Below are 24,382 nucleotides of genomic sequence, written 5' to 3' on the forward strand. Positions count from 1 at the left end.
GAACGCACCTAGATGCCCCCCCAACGCCCCGCACGCCGCCCTTGCAGCCTCACCTCCTCCCCAGCCCGCCCCGCTCCGCCCCTAATCCTTCAGCTTTTCAGAAGGCCTCTGGGGAGCCCAGTGGGAGTCCACGTACTGAGAAATATTGATGATCTGTGAGGATCAGAACCCAAAGTGCACTCCGAAGAAACGAGGGTCCCCAGAGTCAGCCCGGGTTTTATTTTTCTGGGATGAGACTGTACTTTTAGTTTGCTCGGTTCCTCGGACTGCCCAGCACTCTGTGGGCGTGCAGTAAATTTTAATCAAACTAGTTTCCTTGAAGTTCCCTGTGTAAGAGATTCTTGAATTTAACGAAATTCGGAGATACTCACCCCCTCCCTTCTCTCGGTGATGGAGGGGAGCTGTACTTTGAATGAGGATGTAAAACTCAGTTACCCTGATTTAGGGAGACCCCTTGGAGCAGGGGCTCGTGGACCCGCGGTGTGAGCCTCCTTTTCTGCTGTTCACTAGATCCATTGATTCTCTTCCTCTCACCAAAGAGTCCTTACCTTCTCTTCCTTCTCTCTCAAAAGTCACAACGTCTTGGGGCTCCCGCACCAAGATGTCTGCTGTAACAGGTTCCTTTGGTCCTGCTCTGGCAGTTCTTTGAATCTGGTTAGTCATGCTAACAAAAGATTTCGCTTTGGCATTTTAAAGAGGATCTGGGTGATGATGATGCTTTCTTGAAGGAGGGAACAAGGCAAAAGCAGAGCCCGGACCACTTCCAGAACAGGAGACTCTTCCAGAATGCTAGAGGTGAGAGTGATAGACCAGAGCTGCAAAGGAGGCAAGCAGGGATTCCGGAGGCTCCAAGTGGCAGCCTTATGTAGATGTCTACTGTAAGTGGACATCAGAGCTGAGTAGGCAAAGTATATTAAACCTTAAATTAGCATAGGAATTAAATTCTTTCCAGAGGCCTATGGCACAGAGGTTTATTTCTCTACTTTAAATATAGGAAATGCTGGGAAACGAAGTAAATTAACCCAGGACTCACAGTCAAGCGTCATATTCACTCATTAACTTGGCTCTAGAGAGAGGCGCATTCTCAGACAGGACACCAAACTGTTCCCCACCTGTGCCAGGTGAGTCACATCTGTGCCAGAATGTAGAACATACAAAGAGGGTGGCTGATGAGGTAGAGCATCTTCTAAGTATCCTTCGGACAACACCAGGGGTAGAGAACACTTGCCCAAGAGTTCCAAGCCGGCCCGTGAGACAGCTCATCGGGAACAGGCACTTTTTACCCGGCCTGACAACCAGAGTTCCGTCCCAAGACAGATGTGGTGGAAAGGGAAGGGACTCTCTCAGATTGCCCTTTGATCTCAGTGCTGTCCACCCACTCACACGATAAGTAAACAAAAAAAATAAATGTTGTTCTAAACTTTTAATTCCAAATGCCCCTGCTTAATCAATGCAGCCTAGCAACCAGAACACCAGTGTGGATTGGAGAAAGGCCCCTGTGTTGGTCTGTCCTCATACACAACAACACTGCTGTACTGTGACCAGCAGGAGGAACGAAATGGCGCTTGTTGTTTTGTAGCGACTTTATCGATGTGTGAGTCACCAAGCTTTCTACCCACTCTTTGGAAGTTATAATCCAGGGTTGAGGATGGAACTCAGTTGGTTGAATGTCTGGTTAGCAAGCATCATGCTAAACACTCCATAATGCAGGTACGTAGCCCCAGGACTTTATAGTCCCAGCAGTTGGGAGTTAGACATATGGGGATCAAAAGTTCAAGATCAATTTGGGCTACATGAGATGCTTTGTCTAAATAAATACTATTACTAATTATTATTATTAGAAAGGGCTGGAGAGAAGGTGTAGCAGTCAAGAGCATTGCTGCTCTTGCAAGGAACCTGACTCCCAGCACCTACATGGCAGCTCAGAACCATCTTTAACTCTAGTTTCTGGGGATCTAAGGCCTACTTGTGGTCTCCACAGACTCCAGATACACACTTGGTGCCCACACATACATACTGACAAAACACACACATAAAACGAAAATAAATAAGTCTCTAAAGACTAGATAAATAAAGAGTTACAAGTTAATGAAGCACAGCATATTCATGGATTGTGTGTTTGGTGCTCACAGGGTGAAGGAAAACAAAGGAATTCCACAGGACACCAGGATGTCGCTGATAGGTGGCGTGAAGAGGAAAGGTTAGGAAAGGACTGGATAAAGGGAGGAGGTGGGGAGGACGCCTTTCTGAGAAGGGAGCAGCTCGGCAGAAACCTATAAAAATGAGGTGTGTTACAGCCTGAATAACAGCCTACCAAGCTGGAGACGCACACTCCAACACCGTGAGAAGGAACAGGTTGGAGGATCTGCGAAACAGCATGAGACCAGCTACAGGCAGCGAGCCAGAAGCAGAATGCTGGTAGTTAGGAGTTGACAGCTGCCAAGAAAGTAAGTGATGATGAAGAATTAAAGGAAAAAAAATGTTTTGCACAGTGCCCAGATCCCAGGAAGTCCTTAATAGACAGTAGCTATTCTGCTGGGTTTATTTGTATCAGTCTTTATTTGTATCAGTGGTATGTGGAAACCTTACTGCCTACAGTCAAGTCTCTGGTCACTTCAGTGACATGTCAGGAGGGATGGTTAAAGGCTTGCTAGAACTGACTAATAGGGGTTTACAAGAACCTATTTTAACCTATGTTTCCAATGAATGTCCGGTTTCAGCATACAGCTTACAGTCAGCCGTGATGGAAATGTGTGTGCCATGGAAGTCTACAAATGTTCCAAACCTGGATTTGTGAGTGTGAGGTGAGCAAGTCAGTCTTTCTCTGTCCGTGCGTGCATGTGTGTGTGTGTGTGTGTGTGTGTGTGTGTGTGTGTGAGAGAGAGAGAGAGAGAGAGAGAGAGAGAGAGAGAGAGAGAGAGAGAAAGAGTTTTGTGTGCATGTATGTACTTGGGTGTATGTGATATGTGGGTGCCACGGCACATGTAGAGGGCAGAGGGCAACCTTTGGGTGCAGGGGTCTTACCCCTCCATCTTGCTTGAGATAGGTTCTCTTCACTGCTGTGAAAGTCAAGTTGGCTGGGCCACAAGCTTGTGGAGAGCCCTACCTCCGCCTACTGTTCCCTGCAGGCCACTGGGGTTATAGATGCTCATGTTAGGGCAACCAGCTTTTACACAGCACCTGGGGATCCAGCCTCCGTTCACCAGTTTGGGCAACAAGTGTTTTACACGTGGAGCCATCTCCCCACCTCAGGGAAGTTTTTTTTTCAAATTATTGGTTGTTTAATAGTTATTAGTATTGGATGAAAACAATTTACTAATTATTTAATTAGTAAAAAAATAAAGTGTGCTATATAGTCCTATAATGAAATATTACTCTGTCACAAAAGGAATGAGGCACTGATACAGATACAATATAAAAAAATCATGAGAAGTCAAAACAGTCACCCACAAAGGGTCATATTTGTATGATGTCATTTATATCAAAAGTTTAGAATAGGACACTTCATTAGGGACAGAAAATGGACTAATTCCTGAATGGAAAGGAAGAAGAACGCCTGTGGCTATGTGTGGGAAAATTTTGGTTTTTGTTTGTTTGTTTTTGAGGAGTCGGGTAAGGAGAATGTTCTCACACCTGTGCCCTACACCCTGCTGTCATTTGCCCATGATTACTGTTCTGTGGTGTTGGAGATGAACCTAGGACCTAACACACACCAGGCAAGCAATCTACTCTGAGTTCTGCCCCTTTGCCGTCTTTTATTTTTCATTTGTAGATAGGGTCTCACTAATTTGCCCAAGCTGGCCTTGAGTTCACTCTGTATCCCAGGCAAGCCTAAAAATTACAATCCTCCCATATTAGCCTCCCAAGTATCTGGAATTACAGGACTGTACCATTCCTGCCCGAAGCTGGGCCACATTGTAAACTTTAAATGAGCGAATTATACCTCAATAAAATTTTTGCATACCAAAACCCCCTTTACTAGCATACTTCTGGCCATACTACACAGTCCTACTGCGCATGCAGGCAAGGCAGGCCCCAAGTATCCTCAGAGACAGGAGCACAGACCAGTCCTGGGATGCCTAAGGCAGAAGTTTAATAAATAGCCTTCTTGACATACTCATTACGTATGCAGTTTTATCATTCACCAGTCTCCGTAGGCAAAAGATGGAGACAAAAACTCTGGTTTTGTAATGTAGTATATATTTCCATGTGGCAAGACACATGTGTCATGATCGCCTTAACCCTTTCTAAGCCCAATCCAGTGGCACTAACTATATTCACAGTGTTGTGCAGCCACCACCGCCAGCCAGTCGCTTTTTGATCTTGCACACTGAATCCAAAACTTCTGATTTAGATCTTGGATCTCTTTTGCAAAACAAGAGGCGGGTGCTGAGAATTCTGATAAGAGTAAGAAAAGCCATAAAAGAGATGGGGGGGGGGTGAATTTGACATTTCTGGCTTGGTTTTGAATTGGCTGTGTCTGTGTTCCCTGCTTGGCACATGAAGTCACGGTAACACTGAAGTGTTCTGTGGAGGTAGGAAACAGGAAGGCTTGAGAACGCCGTGACAGAAGGCTGCATAATAAATAAGCTGGGGGTTGGTGTGGTCCAAGCGTCATCCTCGCTTCTTTTCACAAAGTTAGAGTCCCGACAGGAGACAGAGCCCACTCAAATCAAAATGGTTCTAAGAGAACTGAATTACAAAGGCTAACTTAAAAGGAAGATTATAGAGAAATCTCAGGGATAGCGAAGGAAACCTATTGACACAACAATAGACAGTCACCACCCTGATCGTAGGATAGAAGGAAAGGTTACCAGGACCCAGGAGACACACTTGCAATGTGATCAGTACCTGGAAGGGTGCAGTGACAGCTGTCATAAGACACCGAGAACTCAACCCTACCTCAGAGGAGGGATAGCAGGAAAAAATACCCTGAGTTCATTTTTGCCTTGCCCTCCTGTCAGTGACCAGACCTAACTAGAAGTTGGAAGATGTTGGAACCTGTTGATGGACCCCAAAAAGGTCATCTTACCTAGGCAGAAAATAGGGGAAGCCAAACAGGAATTGCATCGGATCTGGAGCAGAAAAAGGAAAGTGCTCAACCCTACATGGAACCTCGAAGAAGTCCTATTAAGAAATAAAACCCAACTGCATTTCCCCTTCGGAAATAACTCAAATAATTTTCTGTGTAATTCTGCCCTCTTCTGCTCATCTGCTAATTCCATCAGTGCTGTTCTAATTCACTCTACAGCAGCAGTGGCTGACTACAGAATACCCCCGTGAATTTAAGCAGTCACGTCGAAGGGATAGGACACTGTGAAAATAGATATGCTAGTACAAAGACTTAGTCAGTAGAACCCCCTAGGGACTATCTTACCTGAAAATGCATGCTACTTCAAATGTCCCATTAATCTGCTACCAATTTCTTGAATCTCAGCAAACTCTTATCTCCTAAGCTTGTCCATAACTGTTTCATCCTCTAATGCAGACGTCACTGACTTTTATTCTGTGACCTCTGGGATCAAGAAGCCCAGGCGGCGGCTGAAGCATAAGGTACTCATTTGTTTAGTGCGATGATTTCTCTACTTCTTACAGATGTGCTGGTTAACCCTTGGCTCTTCGGTTCCTCTTTGTAGTAGTTGGAGTCACTTATGCGGCTGCATTCAGCTGGTTCTATTTCTTGAAGTGCTCTTCCATCAGGTCTTCTTTACATGACTTCCCCCTGGGTGGGAAAGCTTCAATATTGGTCCCTTACAGCAGCTGTATTTCAACTGGAGGCTCTATAACTCAAAGATTAGATCGCTCAGACCAGTTTGCTGAGACAGAGGCAGTAGTATGCGTACTTACAGGTGTTCTTTTCTCGGAGACACCCATCCAACAGTTGACCACACAAGCTCTCTACTGGATCCCAGACTCCTATTTCCAATGGCTACAAAACATTTGCCCTTAAATGTCAAATATTACTTAAATGTATTAAGGTCACCCTGATTTTACCTTAATCGTTCGATTCTACACAGTTTTTCTCAGAAGTTGCTATAAGACAAGCCTCCATCAACTGTCCACTCTCTATCAACTGATATTCTCTTCTACATGACTGTTACATTTTTTTAATCTATTGAATTTAGTTCTCACAAGACATCCAATGGGATGATTAGCTGCCCCCTGAAAGACATATGAAAGCAGAAACCGCACATGTGATCTGTGTAATTGGACATTTGTGGACCTGACCACCCAGCTCCAGATAACCGACTCAGAGGCTGAATATGAGTTAGATATACTCAACCAATAGCTTAGGCTTGTTACTAGCACTTAAATTAACCTATGATTCTTATCTGTTTGTTGCCACATGGCTTTGTACCTTTTCTGAGTACAGCATTCTCACCTTGCTTCTCTGCATTTGCTGGAGACTCTCTGACTCCACTCTTCCTCTTCCCAGAATTCCCCTAGTCTGGCTCTCACGCCCTATCTCTTCCGGCCAAGCTATCAGCCAGTCAACTTTTTACCAGCAAATGAGAGTGACACATATTTGTAGTGTAGGAAAGGACTGTTCCACAGCCGGCAGATCTGATTTGGAAAGACAGTCTTAACGGATACAATAAAGCAAAGGACATCAAGAGAGTACCATCCTTGACTGACAGTAAGCCTGGAATATGATGACTTTTCTCCTCCAAAGGAGAGAAGGCACCAAGATTCACAGAGGAGGTGGGTGATCCAAAGATAAGGCTAGAGATTGGAGTTCTGTGTCCACAAGCCCATGAATGTCAAGTACCCATGGCAGCCACCTCAAGCTAGCCAAGAATCAAGAAGTGGATTTTCTCTCAGAATCTTTAGGTAAAACATTGGCCTTCTTACTATCTTGAAGTTCTGGCCTCCAAAAATCACAGGACAAGTTTCCTTTGCTCTGAGTCACCAAGTGTGTGGCATGTTGTTACGGCAGCCCTCGGAAATGAGCTCCGACTCCTCCATATTCGTCTTTATTTCATCGTTCTTCCCATTGCCTTCCAGAAACAAACCCGCAGTCCTTTCTGGTTTCTGCTCCTTCTCCTGGTGTCCTCCCAGGCCTGCCTCTCAAACTCCTCTTTTCCATCCTGACCTCTTTGAAATGTTATGTACTCTGTGACTGCCGTTCCCTGTATTTGTCCATCCCCGTGTTGAGTCAAGGCTTCATCAAATCTCCCTGAAGGAGATTTGACATTGACATCGGGGAGAGCTTCAAGCATGTTTGTTCATGCCAGTCATTTCGTTAAAGCGCTCCGCACGCATGGTCACAAGACATGCTAGAAATCAAGTGGCTGGCTTGGAAACTTCTTCACAGTTGGATAGCTTTCATAGTACCAGAAGATGCTGTGTAGGCTGCGCTTTCTCTCTCTCTCTCTCTCTCTCTCTCTCTCTCTCTCTCTCTCTCTCTCTGTGTGTGTGTGTGTGTGTGTGTGTGTGTTTGTGTGTGTGATCAGCAGTCTTACCCAGCTGCAAACCTTGTGAGCTGTATGGAGTTCATGAACCCCAGAAAAAGACCATAGACTCCATCCAGACTGTAATTAGTTCAATTTATTAAAGCTACTAGCTTTAGGACAGCGATCTCTTAGACAAATTAGAGTTTGCTCCTCTAAGGAGGACGAGGGGAGGGTTTTTAAAGGTAAAAGAGACAGGACGACCTTGAATATCTGCAGGAGCGAGTCAAGAGCTGTTCTGCTCTACCAAGATTAGGTAGTGAAGGCAACCGCAAACTAGACCTTGAATGTCTGCATGGGCAGGTCACAGGCGCCCTCAAAAAGCAGTTAGTCATAATCATAGCAAAGCACATGGCCATGACTATAGATTTCTGGGTAGGGGCCACTGAATCAGGGTTACTGAGTACTTATCTTCCAGGGACCAGAGTCAGAGACAGACAACTAGTGGGTACCAAGATGGAGTCCTAGAATAAAATGAAGTTTCTGTAGCCATCACAGAATGACAATAGTAGACAGCATGTCAAGATAGGCCCAAGGTACAAAAGTGTCATGATTGGACTTAAGGCCCACTCTGCAAGAGGAAGCCCAAGCCTGCACTGCAAACTGGGCAAAGAATCCATGGTTGATATGTTTGTAGACCTTGGGGTGAACCTGCTGCTATTATTTTGCTACATGGACATAATATCAAACTGCCCTCTAAATTATTATCTCTAGCCCACAGATGGATGTATCTCTTGGACCACATGGGTGCAGTAGATGGTTGTTAATGCAGAAGCTCACAGTTGATCAATGCGCCGAAAGTGTCTGAGTGTCTGTTAAGTGCTTAGCCACAGATGAGACCTCTCTCTCTCTCTCTCTCTCTCTCTCTCTCTCTCTCTTTCTTCTCCACATCCATGCACGTGCAAGCTCATGCAAATCCCCACACATACAACCCCCTACATGCATGTGTGTACATGCACACCCATCAGCACATACACACACACACACACACACACACACACACACACTGAGAAGAATGTTAGATCCAGAAGCTCAGGTAGACTGGTGTGAAGCAGCATCTTCTGAACAGGACAGATTCTTGACCTCAAGAACGCAGAGCAGCTGCAGTTACCCACATAGACTTGTGCATGATCCAGCATGGAGGGGGAGGTGCTTTTGTACCCCCATCCTTAGCTGAGGAGCTACGGACAGCTGATGGCTTTTATGGAAACAAGAGTCCATTTTCCTTGAGGCTGTGGCCCCTGGTAGGTTGAGCACACGCCAGAGGATGGCCCAACACCCAGGAGCACTCAGTAATCTTTAAATTTAAGGAGGTATGACATTTTGCCAAGCTTTCAAATGCAAACTCATTTGAGCTGGGGAAGAAAAATTCCAAGCAGCCAGGTTATTTGAAATGCAGAGCCTGCTAGGCTTGGGGGCTATTTCAGCCCAACCTAAGAACTAGTTTTCTCTTGTAGTGCGAGTCTTGCCTTTTACCCCAGCACTGTCGCAAAGTGTCTGGTTCACTTCTGTTCCTTGCAGCCGTATCTCCCCATTTGTTGTTCTCAATGCTTTTGAATTCTGGCAACAGATTAGTATTTCCTGGAGCCCCAGAGTCCTTTAGAATAGAGACCTATCACTAGAAAACAACAATAATAATAAGTAACAAAAATAAACAAAGCAGTATTTTTTAGAAAAGAAGACATCATCTATTCAGTTAAGATAGCATTTTTTTTAAAAAAATCTGCATTTTACCTCTTTTGGCAATTATCTTGATTGAGACTCTCAGATAAAAACAACAGATCAGAATCTTCTAGTCCTAGCTTCAAAGAATCCGATCTTAAATCCTTTCATACTGCCAGTAAGATGACACAGCAATTTTATCATTAAAGTCCAAGACGCTGGACTTTACAGGGGCCTGACTTTTCCTTGCATATATCAGACCTAGAGAAGTCACAGAACAGACACAGTGACAGCAATGCCAGCAGCATCACAAGCTGGGATCTAAGTGGGCTTGACGTGCCAGCAGGCAGGCTACAAGCAAGTACCGAAAGCAGAAATGGGAACAAATCCGAGTACTCCTAAGATGTGATCGGTCAGGGGAGCAGCTACATCAGAAGCGATGAGACTGGGCTCACCAGAGGGGTGCTCAGAAAGGAACTCCTGAGAAAAGGAAAGACACATATGTCATGGTGCTTGTTTTGCTTGCACGTATTAAGTGCCTTTTTCCTTCCAAAGGGATGGCATACAACTGCGTGTACTTGCCATCCTTCCTGTAGGAAGAGAATACCTCTGCCTGACCTTGGCTCTCGAGTTTGGCAGTCTACTTAGCAAGTCGTAGTCAGTGGAGTATGAGCGCAAACAATGAGCACCATGTCTGTGTTTAAGATGCATCGGGAGCCTCTTCCATGTTTCTTGGTTTTCTCCTCTGACTTAGGAATAAGAATGTCCAATGCTGGTGCTATCCCTTTAACCAGGGTCCAGAAGGGGAAGCCACGGCTGACCACAGCCTACGTGCGGTGGGGATGGGGAGATGACCATTGTTCCAAGTCCTTGAAATGTTGCCACTACAGCGAAACTGCCTACAAAGAAGTCGGTATCTACACATGACATGTAGCTGTAACTAAAATATGTGGTCTAATCTTCCGCCCTAGAGGATAGCAGGGAACGTGATACCAAGAACTAGAAACATTGTAACTCTTACAGGGATAACATATTTGGGAAAACTGACACTTAATATATTAGTTGCCAGGTACTAAATCTAATGAACTTAGAACTTCCAGGCGTGAGTGCCCAGAAACAATGTTTATTGGAGGTGTCTGTGGAGACCAGATACTGCAATGTGTAACAAATACTTACTGACTAAACTAATGGATGCCTTCTGCTGTGGAATAATCCTTCTGTGTATACACTGTGAAGAGGTATTGCTCTCATTGTTAATAAAAAGCTGATTGGCCAATGGTTAGGCAGGGTTTGGGGGGCAGAGAGAATGTTGAGGAGAAGAAGGACGGAGTCAGGGGAGACGCCATGAGACACAGAGCAAGCAGAATGGGAAGTATGTACCTGGGTTAAACAAGCCTCGGGGAAGCACAGAATTAATAGAAATGGGTTAATTTGTTATGAGAGTGAGCTAAAAATAAGCCTAAGCTATCGGCTGAGCATTTATAATCACTATTAAGGCTCTGTGTTGCTATTTTGGGACAGAAGAGTCCCCCTGCAACCTTTCGTTGTAGCAGGCCACAGTCTCACCATGGCAGACGTGGACACACGTTTTTTCCACCATCATTTTAATTATCATCTGCATTTATGCAGTCAGCGTTTTCGCATCATGTCAAGTATCTTACAAAAAAGGATAGCTGACTAAAACTGCGGCTCTGAGCAGGATTAATACCATAAAGGTTTGATTCCATGCAATTGTTTTAGATTTCGACAGGACAGACATTATGTATGGGTGATGGTAATTTAAAGCACATGGATCTCAGGATTAAAAGACTTGACTATATCCAACCTAAAAGGTAGAAAAGTCAAATACTGGAGGACAAGAACCCAGGGTCTAATCCCACATTTGAGGCTTAGCACCGACTAGGTATTTGGTTATGAAAGGACCTCCCTTTTCTTTATTTCACAATGCTTTCTGGTCTCTGTACCCTTCCTTACATTTTGTATGATTTTAATTAGGGTGGGGAGTAGAGTTTTTTGTATCCCTTCCTTTTCTCCTGTCTTTATCTTTTGTTCTGTGGTTTGTTGTTGTCATTGTTTGTTGGTTTGCTCTCAGTTTCTTGCGACAACTTCTTACTGCGCAGTGGCTGATCTGGGACTCCATATGCTCCTGTCTCAGCCTATCAGATGTTAGGATTACAGGCATACGTCACCACGGCCAGGAATTTCATCTTTTAGAAGTAGAGAGGAAAGACGAGAGAGTAGGGAGGATGTCCTACATTCACCTTCTTGATCAGAACGGTTTCGTTTTCATATTGGATTTTCTTAAAGGAGAACTGAATTTAAATAAATGATTCCAGAAATAAAATATATTAGAAAATGAGAGATCTGTCCCACCACATACACTTGTTATATATATATATATATATATAAACTGCCTTCTCTGCCTTTCGTGTCTGTCTCCAGCTCTTGTGACTCTCACATAAACTCCCACCTCCCGCACCCTGATCCCTCAGGCACCGCCTAGTTTCTGAGCTTAAATGAGGACCCACTGAGTGCACAATCAGGAAGTCAAGCAGAACTGTGTGACCCTGTGGTTTCAACTCCTACGTGGACAGTTAAGATTACCAAGTGAGAAATCCAGAGAATTCCTGCCTGTGCTATTTTAGAAGGTGATGAAGCGAGAGAACTCAGCAAATAAGCAAACTTTCTGAACGCTGGTGTAGTAAATACAGCGTATTAGACACAGCACACACATTGTATTGTAGACAGTGATCTTGTACTACACGAGGGTTCAATTAAACAATTACTCTTCTTGAAAAGCAAATGTTATGTTGCTTCTCACAAGAACGCCAGCTTTAGGTCTGGGATGTGAATGTAAGATCTAACAATGCCTCACTTTTCCCTAAAGAGTTCCTTCTGCCCCTTTGCTGACACACAAAGCTGTTGAGTGAAAAGATTCCACATTCTGACTTTATGTAAACGGACACATTATTCTTACAGAGCCCCTAAGATTGGATAGTAAAACGTATGGTACTACAGGTAATAGTTTTCATCCAATCATCTGACTTCTCAGTTCTTCTAGATGTTTCTCTGTTGATACAACATCAGCATAACTTTTCCTGATCTCTGGTCTCCTGCTCTGGGAAGTGGTGCTATAAAATCAAAGTACTTACTTTTTCAAATTTCATCATCATAAAATGTTTCTAGTTACCATAAGTGTTCTTCCCCTGAATATCTAATTTCAGTTTAGGAGACATTAACATAACTTGGCAATTTTAGATTCTAGTAAATTTACTTTCTCTTCTTGCCCTATCAAGGCACACCTAATTCAGGTTGAAGGACATTCCGTGTATTACCCTGAGGTTCCTGTTGCTCCCAAATTGTGTTGTACAGCGATGGTGCCTGTATCCACAGTGTCTTTGCCTAGAGAGCAAGATCACACAGGTGCGGGGAACAAGAGACCAGAGATGAAACCACACAAACTTTAGGTCGAAGCTGGGGAGGAAAGGATCAAATGCAGATGGCTAAAGCATCACAACCAAGTCACAGGGGCTACCCAGCGGGTTTGGGGAGACTACAGAAGGCTGTTGAGACAGTAAAAATCAGGAAAATGATGCCACTTTTTTGTTTTGTTTTGTTCTTTGAGACAGGGTGTCTCTGTGTACCAGCCCTGGCTGTCCTGGAACCCACTTTGTAGACCAGGCTGGACTTGAACTCACAGAGATGCCTGCCTCTGCCTTCTGAGTGCTGGGATGAAAGACGTACTGATTTAAGGAGCAACTATGAAAGATCATTTTGGTCCCGGAAAAAAAAAAAATCAGCTCAACAACGAAGACCAAAGAACAGCCAGGGACTTCCAGCCCAGGAGCAGATCAGGGAGTGGAAAAGCAGTCAGAGGAAAGACATGCCAGAGGTAAAGGGGATTCTGGATGAATAAACTCGACAGGATTTTGCTGAAGGCAGATCAGAGTGCTCAGGTGCCACGGACGTGAATCTGCTAAACTGATTAAGTAGGATTCAGGTTAAACCTGGGTCTAAATAGCTAAGGAGAGAGGCCAAGACCCAGGGCCTAGTCAAGAAGGGGACTTAGAGCAGCCTGGCTGGAGTTCGGTCAGATTGGAGTATTTGTTCCTGGCTGTGCATCTGGAGATGAGCGTAAGGCCGAGGGGTCAGCCCCAGGGCAGACGGCTGGGAAGGAGAAGCACAAGGGGAGCAAGGATAAACCGAGAGGACAAACTGGTACTCTCCTGGCAAGTCAGGCGTTCACCACCGCTGTGGGTGACCTAGCAAAGCCAGGCCTGCCGTCAGAACAGCACACATACCTGCTCTGGCGCTCACCAGAAAGAGGGGCCAGCAGGAGTTGGAGGGATGGCTGTCTGCCAAACACGAGAGCAAACAGATGTGTGGCAAGCATAGATTATGTGCAGGATTGTGAGCTGACCCACTAAATATAAAGCCTTCTGCCTGGCCCTGCTTCCTCCCAGTCTCAAGCATAAAGCTTTTGTCACCAGCCTGACTGGGAACCATGCAGAGGATTCTGAGAGACTAGATGTAACCTAGCTAACGGGCACTGAATAAAGCTGTCAGCATGGCCAGAAGCCGTTTCACAGAGAGCCGTCCTAAAATAAATGTAAGCTTCTCAGAGGCAATTTCAATAATAAAGTGGATCACGGCGCACAACTTCAATTACCATGCGCATGTATAACAGTTCCTCCAACTTTTCGAATGAATAAAACATTTCCACTAGCAATAAATAAATAAATAAATAAAAAGTAAATAAATGGGGGGGGGACTTGCTTTACTCTTACTGAAGTTTAATGTAATACTCAATGTTATTAACCCGATAATTCCTTAAGCAGAAGTCTACTTGAAGAGGAACTGTTCTTCATTTCTACCCAAACACCTTTTATTATCTCAGTCCTCAGAACAGCTGCTTCTACTCCTAAGGCAAAAGCTTCTACACCCCAAGCCTGTAGCCTTCTTCTTCTTGCCTGAAGCTTGCAGCAGGGCCAGCTTGTAGCAAGGCCAGCAAATCCTTCTGGCAGGGCTCTGTCAATCTGGACTGAGTTACAAATGAGAATTGAGCTCAAGTTCTGCCTCACAAAGTTGATGGGCCTCATGCAGACTAGGATGGGATGTGTTGTCTGATTCGAGGTAACAGCTCTGCAAACTCAGCTCTGCTCTGGGCACACCCTCAGAGACCCTGCAACCTCTCTGCCCTCGCAGGAAACTCCCTGAGGGAGAGAGTGACAAGCTTAGCCTTGCCTGAAGCCACTCTCGAATCCCAGAGACAGGTTTCCGCACACTACTGACCCTGGCATCCCAGAGAAGCACATTCCTTCCAACTTGTCAGGAATAACAAGAGTAAGCCTGAACACTTAGCAAATTTAATGGAACCTTCTAGAATTTGCTCCTTTTCAACTAGTTCATCTCACAGCAGCAGTACATGCTGTAAGTCAAGCACTGATAAAGGCCAAAGCTATCGGTAGAAGATCAGTGCTTGGCTTCTGGCCTGAACTAAACTCTAGGTACCACTGTAGAGAATAAAGTTGACCCCAAAGGTGCTGGGGTGGTGATGTGAAGCATAAATGGGGTAACAAGTCTTCTACCTGTCTCTTTGGTAGGGAAGCTGTTCCCTCCTCCCTGGGGCCCCATCATGCGGATGGCGGTCCTGCACGCTGTTCAGGAGAAGCCTCGCTGCAGAGAGCATTGTGCCCTCCACTAGCTGGAGTGGCCTGCCCCACCACGCTTTGCTCTCACGATTCCGAGATGGGGTCTTTCTGCCTTTTGAGTAGTTGACTGGGGCTTTTCCCCTCAAAAGAGCCTGAGTCCAGTTTTGTGTTCTTTAGAGTCAGAGCTGCAAATGCAAAAACACAAGATGGGCTTAACAAAGCAGGCAGGCCATGACTTTCTCCTTCCATCTGGATTTGGTTTTATTCACCCAGGATCCATAATTTTCTCTCTCTCTCCCAAAAGCATTCCCAAGGTTTGACTGTATGCTCCCTACTTTCCCCCTCTAAAGTTAAGTAAACTGCAAGCACAGTCTAAGGAAAATCAAAGCTGACGACTGCTCTATCTGCGTTCCTACTACAGAGAATCGCTCAGACACTATCTCCATCCTCCACAGCCGTGTCCAGGCTCACGAAATGAGCATGATATGCGTCTGGAGACTAGCAAAGGGCAGACCTGCTTGCTCCCCTGTCTTCCTTTGCTCTGATTAACACGCCTTAGTGCACAGATCAAAGCCAAGTGCAGGTTCAGAAGGGTTTCTCATGAGTGGACTTTACACAATCAAAAATATCAACCTTTATTTAACGTGTTAAAATTACTACAGGCTCATCAAGAAAGAGCAGAAATTGCTTCTTATTAAGCACAATATTTGAAATTGAGAACTAGTATTTCAAAGCTGCACTTGTATTTCATGAGGATGTTGCCCGTTTCAAGTACTGAATAAGATCTTCTCTCTCGCTCCTCTTCTTGATTCCAGCAAAGATCATTTTAGTGCCGGGGATGAATTTCTTTGGGTTCTCCAAATATTCCATCAAAGTTGCTTCTGTCCAGACAATACCTAAAAGGTTGAAAATAAGTATTAAGTCTTCATGGTTACTTCTTAGAGCTTACTGTCCGCTATGACCCACACATGTGAACAGAGGGTTACCTGTCACTCAATATAGAGCCTGAACTACAAGAAAATACCAGAAAAAGAGTCTATTCTGTTTTTCTATAGGGATCCAATAGTCACACGTTGTTGAGGACCATCAAAGATATGTCAATGAACAACTACCCCAGACACACTGTGCCTACACAGTGCCTCAAACTTCCAGAATCACAGCGTCCCTTCTAGAGTAAATCTCAGATAGCATGCAATCTAACCCAATTTTCTGCTTTAAAAATGGACATAATGATGCCCAAAGAAGCAAGTACTTTGCCCTGAAATAACAAAGCTATCTGAATTCAAGAGTTTATGACTACTGAGTAGAGAGGTGGCTCATGGGGTAAAATAACTTTGAAGGCCTGACAACCTGAGTTCAAATCCCAGAGCCCACAGTAAAGGAGAAAACCAATTCCCCCAAGTTGTCCTCTGATCTCCATATGTCAAGTGTGACATGTATGTGCCGGCACTCATGTGCGCACACACACACACACACACACACACACACACATACACACACACCATGGAAATCTGTGATTCGGGAATTCAATTCCAAGATGACAGACAAAGCTGTCCTCTTCTCCCCTAGAAAACCAGTGAAAAGGACACAAGCCACCTGACTCCCAGGTGAGGGTGAACCCACAAGTATGACCAACATCTGGTCCTCCACCTGTGAAGAACTGCCCACTAGCTGGACCACATCTGCAACTTCATCTCCAAAGGAAGGCCCTACCTAGGCAAGGACAGGATGGCCCAGGGACAGCATCCAGCATCCATAGAGCCAAGACTGTCACCAGCAGACGAACAAGCCGTCAGGATTGTGTTCACACGCTACACTCCGTCTGCTCTGCTTGCTCCGTGCATTCCTCTATGCAGTACCCACTGTCGACCCAGCAAGCCAGGCCCTCCACGCTTCACTCTGCTCCTGTGTCCCTCTAGTCTTCTCATACTGTTTCCGTTCTCCTTCTCAGATGACACAGGCAGCTGTGTCTGCCACTCTTCGTCTCAGCCCCTAAGCCTGAGAATGCCCGACATCATTTGATTTCCTTTCTTTGCGGTCAGCTCAGCCGCTGCTGCGTCCTCTCCCCGTCTTTGCCCCTAATGCTCCTTCCTCAACATGGCTTTCACACTTCTGCTTTTTATCTAACAACCCAGTACTAATTACCCTGATTGGCTAATCTGTCTGTTTCTTTTTTCTTTCCCCTTTACTCAAAGTGCCTAATATATCAGCGCACACATAACTACCAGTGACTCTTTACCCCTCCAAATCCGTGATGCCTAAGAGGTAGTATTCCTTTATTTAATTATCACCATCCTTTCATAGCAGGCCTAGCCTGTGATAGAGCCATTTTTGTAGACTTTCTAAACACGACTCCAGTTCCTGAGAAAGAAAGCCAACAACTGATAAAGGGACCCCATGAACTGGAAAGGCTTCTCTGTGCACAGAAAAGGAAACAACTGACTGGGTGGCACACAGCTCTGTCGTCATCTTCATTTCATTCCAGTTCAAATGTGGTTTATAATCAGACTAGAAATTAGGACCTTCCAACTTCACTGTCAGAACAATATTTTTAATAAAGACACAGGAGGAAACAGTTTAAAAGTCTGTAAAGATGAGTGTACAGCCCAGAGGTAGAATATGTTCCAAGCATGGATGAAGCCCTGGTTCAATTTCCGAGTATCACACAAATTCAAGAACCATATAAATGAAAGCAACAAACGTGACTTAAAAATTGGTTTACTCAGTAACCTAACAATTGAAAATCTAACTGCACTAACCAAAATGCAGTTCTAGCACTAACTGTCCACAGTCAGCATGCACTCCACAGCCTTCTAGAAGAAGATCTTTATTTAAAAAAACTATAAGGTTTTGGAGGAGGGGAAGTCTAGCCACCCAAACTTCTGAAATTCCCATAACCTTCTCATGTCCAGTGATTCATTAAGAACAGCTCTCAGGACTCAGCAAAGCAGGACACCAACAATCATTATAAATGCTGTGCATCAGGTGCAGTGCCTAAGAAACCCACAAGGCAAGGACTGGAGGGTCCCAAATGCACAGCTTCCTGGAAATGCTTTTGAAGGATCAGGACCTCCTTTCTCTGCCAGAGTGCTGGTTGGTAAGGAGCGTCCAACGGGGATTTCAGTACATAAACATGACTGACAGAACCCAATTCCAGAATCTCGATCCCCACTCTGTCCCCAGAAATCTACCTGATATCCCTGAACATGAGATACAATTATCTCACCTCATGATTGGTCCTTCCAGCAAGGTCAGACCCTATCTAAAAATGATCTAGGAGCTCAACCAGCATCTAGGAGTGGAGTCATCTCATCAGCAAGAGTCGGGTCCTGGTCCCCGGGACTACCATGAAAACAACGATAATCCTGTCACCTAGGAAATTCCCTGATTTTACTGAGTCCCTTACAGAAACTCAAGAGAAGAACAAAATCCTTTGCCATACAATACCTGCTTGCCAGCGTTTTTGCACATCCTGAATACAGTAACAGTGCAGGTCTGACTCAACATCCCGAGTTTTATCCTCAAGACTTACATAGTGGAAGGAGAGAACCCACCACTGCAAGCTGTCTGTGATCGCCACATGAACACTGAGCACTCGTGTTCTCTCTCTCTCTCTCTCTCTCTCTCTCTCTCTCTCTCTCTCTCTCTCTTTCTTACACACACACACACACACACACACACACACACACGACATAGTGGAGATCAAAACTATGTGCTGGAGTCACCATCAGAATTTCCGTGAAGTACTAATACTTGCTAGTTTCAATGGGCCTTGAAAGCATCATGCCTGGTGAAGGAAGACAGACACAAACAGTAGCTAGCATGTTACAGGATTCCTTGCCCATGAAACTGTCAACATGCAAATCCAAAGAGACACAGAGCTGTCTAGCAGTCATCAAAGAACAGAGCTGGGAGGAGGGGGGCTACGAAACAGATGAAGGTGGTATGGTGTGTTTTGTTCTGAAAAGTTCTGAAGGCCAGATAGCAGCACACGCCTCCATCCTACACTCAGGAGGCAGAAGCACGTGGATCTCTGTGCGTTCAAGACTAGCTTGGTCTACATAGTGAGAGCAGTCTCAAAAGAATAAATAAAAAGATGGATGAATGGATGATGAATAAGTGAATAAATAAATAGACAAGTAAGCAAGCAAACTAACAAACAAAGTTTTGAAGCCAGGGAGAGGTGATGATGGTACAGTATCATGAATGCTAAATGTTAATAAATTACATACTCTAAAATAACTAGCTAAATGTTGCGTGAATTTCACTCCAATTTAAAAAAATTAAAATAGCCTACGTACCTATAATTCTAGCACTTGCAAGAGATCATAGTGAATTTGAGGCCAAGCTGGGCTACAAATGAGTTCAAAGTCAGTCTGGACTATACACTGAGACCCTCGTCAGATACGAGTGCTCTGAGATCCTGGTCTGTGTGATGTGAGGCCACCAAGAACAGTTCAAAAGAGAGCTGTACTTTAATAATATTTGCTGTGCTAATCTAAGTCTATTTATGTATGTGCGTGCACACATATGCACGGAATCAACTGTTTTTGCACGGACACTATAGATTTTTCTGGCTGTCTTTAATCTCACTTCTAAAAGTTTCCTCACTCTGCTGTTTAACTCCCGTCTACCAACCAATACCAAATTGTTAAATATATTTTCAAACTTTATATTCCCAACACTGCTAAGAATCACTACTACAAATACAATCACTACTGCGACAATGCCATTAAAATGTTTTCTTTTTTAGACTTAACCCATACTTTTTCAAGATAAATGTAACATAAAATTAACATATAAAACAGTCTACAAGGGCAAATCCTGTGCCTTGAAGGACTTGATTCTTCTGGTTGGAAGGATAACAAGTTATCTAAATCCAGATGTAATGGCAAAAACCAGCATTTCAGTAAACAGAAGCATGGGAGTCTATTTCCAATGCAAATAGTTAGGCAAACACTTCCATACCAGACCCAGAACAATCTTTCCTGCAACGAAATCTCTAAGCATCTCCCACCGCTCCCGGCCTTTACCTTTGTTCTTGTTTGCATCGGTGTAAGAAAATCCTGGTGCTTGTCCTGTCTTCCGGCCGAAAAGGCCCCAGAGGTTTGGGCCAGTCTTGTGTTTCCCACCTTTCTCCACCGTGTGGCACTGAGCACATTTCTGAACAAAGATCTTCTTGCCTGCTTCAGCATCTCCCATTTTGTTCTGCGATGAGACCTTAAGTCACAGACCAAAGAAAACAGCAAATTTGCGAACCTTGAAAAAAAAAAAACTGGGAGGGGGAAGGATCCCGTTATTCTGATTGAAGGGAATGTCAATAACATTAAGCAAACAATAGCATTTAATGTGCATGCACTTTAATGCCTGAGTGCTCAAAAATGCAGATGTGTTACAGCATCCAACTTTATAGACACTTCAGTCATCTCATTCATCAGACTTTTGTTGTTGTTGATTTGATCACACTATGTAACCCTGGCTGTCCTGGGACTCTCTGTAGACCAGGCTGGCTCAAACTCACGGTGATCCACCTGCATCTGTTTCCCGGATTAAAGGTGTGTGTCACCACAACCACCTAATCAGACTTATTTTAAATTTTAGCCATAGCTTCTTCATATACTCCTACTGGTATAAAGCTGGCTTTACCGCAACCTTCAAACAATTATATTAATTTGAATGCATATGTAAAAATGCTGTGGGACACGGACATTCCTTTACTTAGAAGAACAGAACAAGCGTGATAGGTAAACGTGTTACTTACACACTCATCACAGCAGCCATGCATAGGAGATTAAAATCAAACAGAAAAAAGTGGGGCCCCTATAAGATACATGTAAAATGACTTTTGTACTTACTTTATTTGTAATCCAGTCTACCAGATTAGACCAAGTATTACCTGAAAGTAATAAAAAAAATGACATTATTGAGTTCAGGTCTCTCTGGAACATAGTATCAATGTAGCATTAAATATATGGTGTTAAGTGCGGACAATCTTGTTGTGTGGCAAGAGATACAAACAAGATTCTGAACCAAGGTGCTTCAGCAACCGCCAAAAATTTAGCTGAACAACTCAATAAATGCTTCTTGTCTAAAACGGCATGAAAAGTAAATAATTACAACTCCATAAACTGAACTTTGAAGACAGGGATGGCTCGGCGGGTATAGCGAACGGAGTCCCTGGCATCACCACCCAGAGCATGCCTTTCCCCTGCTGCTATGAAGGTGGGGACAGGGACTTCTTGAGAGCCTGGTAAGCCAGCCTAGCAAGCAGGGCTCTGGGCCTATGTGGGAGAGTCTGTCTCTAAGAGCAAGAGGGAGAAACGATCGAGGAAGACATTCCAGCATCATCCTCTGGCCTCTATATATGCCTGAACAAACAGGCTCAAGCACACACGCGCATACAACACACACACACACACACACACACACACACACACACATGCACAAACACAGAGCACACTGACATGATAAAGGTTGGCCTACCTGGGTTGTGTTTCCCTACACTTTGTGTTCTGTGAAGAATGAGAACAGGGGAGTTTGTGATTAAGATGGATTTAAACATAACAAATTACTATTACTAAAATCATGACATTCTTTGACAATACAGTCCCAAGAATATATTTATTTAATAATCCCACTAAGAAACAAAATATTTGCATCAGTTAAACTGACAAATTTGAAAAACACAGTATTGAATAATGAAAGTCAGTACACAAAGGTGAAAGTAGGGTTTCCTCACCTTTAAAATCTGATCGGGAGTCAATAACCATCATTAATCCACATCAAAAAAGAAGGCAAATCAGTGTGCAGCATTTAAAAGCAAATAATTTAGCACTCAGTCATTAGATGTGAGAGAAAACTTACTTTATGGTTGACAAAATTCCAAATAATAGTCAAGACACTGCAAAAATTTTCAAAACGCAGTGGATCTTTGATTAAAGTCATGAAGGAGATAAATTCTTCCGCAGAAGAAAACGTACGACAATTTGTAAAATATGTACATTGTAACTGTAAAGTCTGTATCGTGAAGAACAAAACACCATCAAAGCACTCCCCAGAGTCTTTATTCGTGACCTTCTATACAAAGCAGATCGAGTTGTGCCAATTAAATGTTACTAGTAATTTAGGAAACTCTATAGATTGCTCATCAAAGTCACGTGCCAAAAATACCTGTGTTCAGTGTTCTAGCTACCAGCATCGGTCACCGCGTGCCTTTCACTGTCTCTGTCTTTAGTCATAGACTATTATTGCTGGAGCAGACATTGACAGTCCTGTTCCAGGGAAAATAAGACCAAGAGATTTGGCAATGGCAAGAAAGAAATCAAATCGTCGTGAAACTGGCTGATACTCTATCGGTATTTACTTATTTATTGCTGTCTTTTGTTTATTCGAGACAGTCTTTTTATGTGGCTCAGAGTCACTATAGTTTGAGCTGGCTGGCTTCGAACTCAGTTCTCCTGCACCAGCCGTCCGCGTGCAGGTTATAGGCTCCGTGACCACAATTGGCTTTTACCAGTACTTTGTATGCAAGAAGAAACAAGCAGAGGTGTGACGTGTACTATGAGAACCGACTATTCACCTGAGTCTGAAGTCTCAATACTAACGAACAGCAAGGGTAAGACACATGTGCACGCCTGAGTTCTAAGCCAAGTGTGCCGTGAACTCAGTGGATCTTCCCAACAGCTCTGAGTCGGTTACTGCTCATGTATTCCTACATCCGAACAAAACAAGGAAGGCACACGGAAATCAACCTGGTGCAGGTCACACTGATGAGTGGTGGACAGAAAGAGTGGGACGGAGTAGCATTAGATCTCTAACCCTGCAAGTTGGACTCCCTTTGAGTACTCTGTTGAATACAGTAACCGAAACACTATATATGCTAATTTTTCCCCAAATAATTACTTAAAGTAATTGAGTGAAATCAGTCCCTCCAGGGCAGACCTCATGTCCAGTAGTTGATCAACATACATTGGACTCTAGTTTTTAATGTGTTTGTTTTTATTTGGTTACAGTTTGGTGTGAGTGTTTGTTGTTATTGGTTTTTTTCCCCTTTGGGGTGGCGTTTTATTTTATTGGTTGGGGACTGTTATGTTGAGTTTTTGTTTGTTTTTTGAGAAAGGATAAAGTTGGGTGAGTAGGGATGGGGAAAGGATCTGGAAGGACTTGGGGAAGGGAAAGAATATGATCAAAATATACTTAAATTTTATTTTCTTTGGTTTCTCAAGACAGGGTTTCTCTGTGTAACAGTCCTGGCTGTGCTGAAATTCTCTGTGGATCAGGCTGGCCTCAAACTCAGAATCTGCCTACCTCTGCCTCCAAGTGCTGGGATCAAAGGCATTTACCAGCACCATCTGACTGAAAATAGTTTTAAATAATAAAAAAAGAAGATTGGATGATTTGTTTTTGTTTATTTGTTTTTTGCTGTTTGTTTTGCATTATAGTGGTGCTAGGGATCAAACCTAGGGCTCACACACACTAGGTAAGTCCCCTGTTACTTTTTAGTCCTGAAGTAGTTTTTAACACTGCTCTCTACCATGGATTATGTCTAACTTTTCATGAATAGAAGAGAAATGTAAGAACAATGAAGGCACCAAGAAAGCCTTTAAATTTTACAAAATCCAAATAATTCAACTGGTGGAGAAGGAGGGGAAGCTCACTAGAATACTTTTAAGGATAAATAGTTAACAGATTAAAAATATATATGAGACAGAATTTCCTATGTGATTGTATAAGGCGGCCCCTAGCAATGCTGAAGCATGCATGGGCAGCCAGTACATGGGGTTCTTGTTGAACTTGTCCATATTGGATTGCATGGTCTTAGTTGATAAGGACTACTGACCAGATGGCTCAGGGTTAAGAGCACACTGCCTGCTCTTCCAAAGGTCCTGAGTTCAATTCTCAGCAACCACATGGTGGCTCACAACCATCTGTAATGAGATCTGGTGCCCTCTTGAGGAAGACACCTGATCAGTCGTCCTCATCAACTTGGACCACGAAACCCAGTATGGACAAGTTCAACAGAACCGCCATATACAGGCTGCCCATGCATGTTTCAGCATTGCCAGGGCATAAACTTCATTTTCAATTTTCTTTGTATAAGGTGGGGCGAGATAACGTAACTGAGGAAATCTCATTCTACCAGCCCTTCACCCGTCATCTACAATCACAGCCCTAGAGAGTGGCCGTGACACCATGAACTGGAACAAGAACCCAGCTTCCCAAATGTCCAACCCTCCACATCGTTGCCAACCTCTGCCCAGCATCAGCGGAAAGCTTTTCTGAGCCATGCTTCCCACCCGGGTATCAGAGGCACTACAGGCAATCCTAATCAACATTATATAGGCTTGGCTCTGCCGAGCTGGGGACCGTTGAACGCTCCTCTCTGGGTACACCTAGGCCCTCGTTGCATCCGCCCACAATCAGGGCTCACAGGGCAAACCTGCCCAGCCCACGCTCTTCTAATGGGCCAGCACCTACCCCAATCACAGCAGAGGTGCCCTGTGCCACCCTCGGTCCCCTGATGCAGTGAGGCCAAGATCTAAGGTACCACCTCTGTGCCGGAGGACTCCTCCTAGAGACCGGATCCAGCACCAGCTGAGGGCCGGCTCCATCCTCGCT

General features: G+C 44.2%; 1 protein-coding gene across 8 annotated transcripts; it reads right to left on the bottom strand.

The window, feature by feature from the left end:
- Nucleotides 1-15,431: 15,431 nt before the first annotated feature.
- Nucleotides 15,432-24,382, bottom strand: LOC125394940 (cytochrome c, testis-specific). 8 transcript variants are annotated; one of them, XM_048426098.3, is made up of 5 exons: nucleotides 24,242-24,367; nucleotides 21,248-21,276; nucleotides 20,620-20,660; nucleotides 19,798-19,984; nucleotides 15,432-15,660 (listed from the first exon to the last, which is right to left on the bottom strand). In XM_048426098.3, exons 4-5 carry the CDS (start codon nucleotides 19,964-19,966, stop codon nucleotides 15,512-15,514), a joined length of 318 nt encoding a protein of 105 aa, XP_048282055.1. In that variant the 5' UTR covers nucleotides 19,967-19,984; nucleotides 20,620-20,660; nucleotides 21,248-21,276; nucleotides 24,242-24,367; the 3' UTR covers nucleotides 15,432-15,511. The 8 variants fall into 8 exon arrangements, with proteins under 8 accessions (XP_048282055.1, XP_048282057.1, XP_048282058.1 ...); XM_048426100.3 differs by having other exon boundaries at nucleotides 24,315-24,363; XM_048426101.3 differs by lacking the exon at nucleotides 20,620-20,660 and having other exon boundaries at nucleotides 24,315-24,382.

This window comes from Myodes glareolus, chromosome 21 (assembly GCF_982192425.1).
Source record: "Myodes glareolus chromosome 21, mMyoGla1.1, whole genome shotgun sequence".
Lineage (NCBI taxonomy): Eukaryota > Metazoa > Chordata > Mammalia > Rodentia > Cricetidae > Myodes > Myodes glareolus.

Coding starts and splice junctions, on each gene's coding strand:
- LOC125394940 (XM_048426101.3), bottom strand. CDS start 19,966: ATGGGAGATGCTGAAGCAGGCAAGAAGATCTTTGTTCAGAAATGTGCT. Junction 15,661..19,797: donor CGATGCAAACAAGAACAAAG/GTAAAGGCCGGG, acceptor TCAACCTTTTAG/GTATTGTCTGGACAGAAGCA.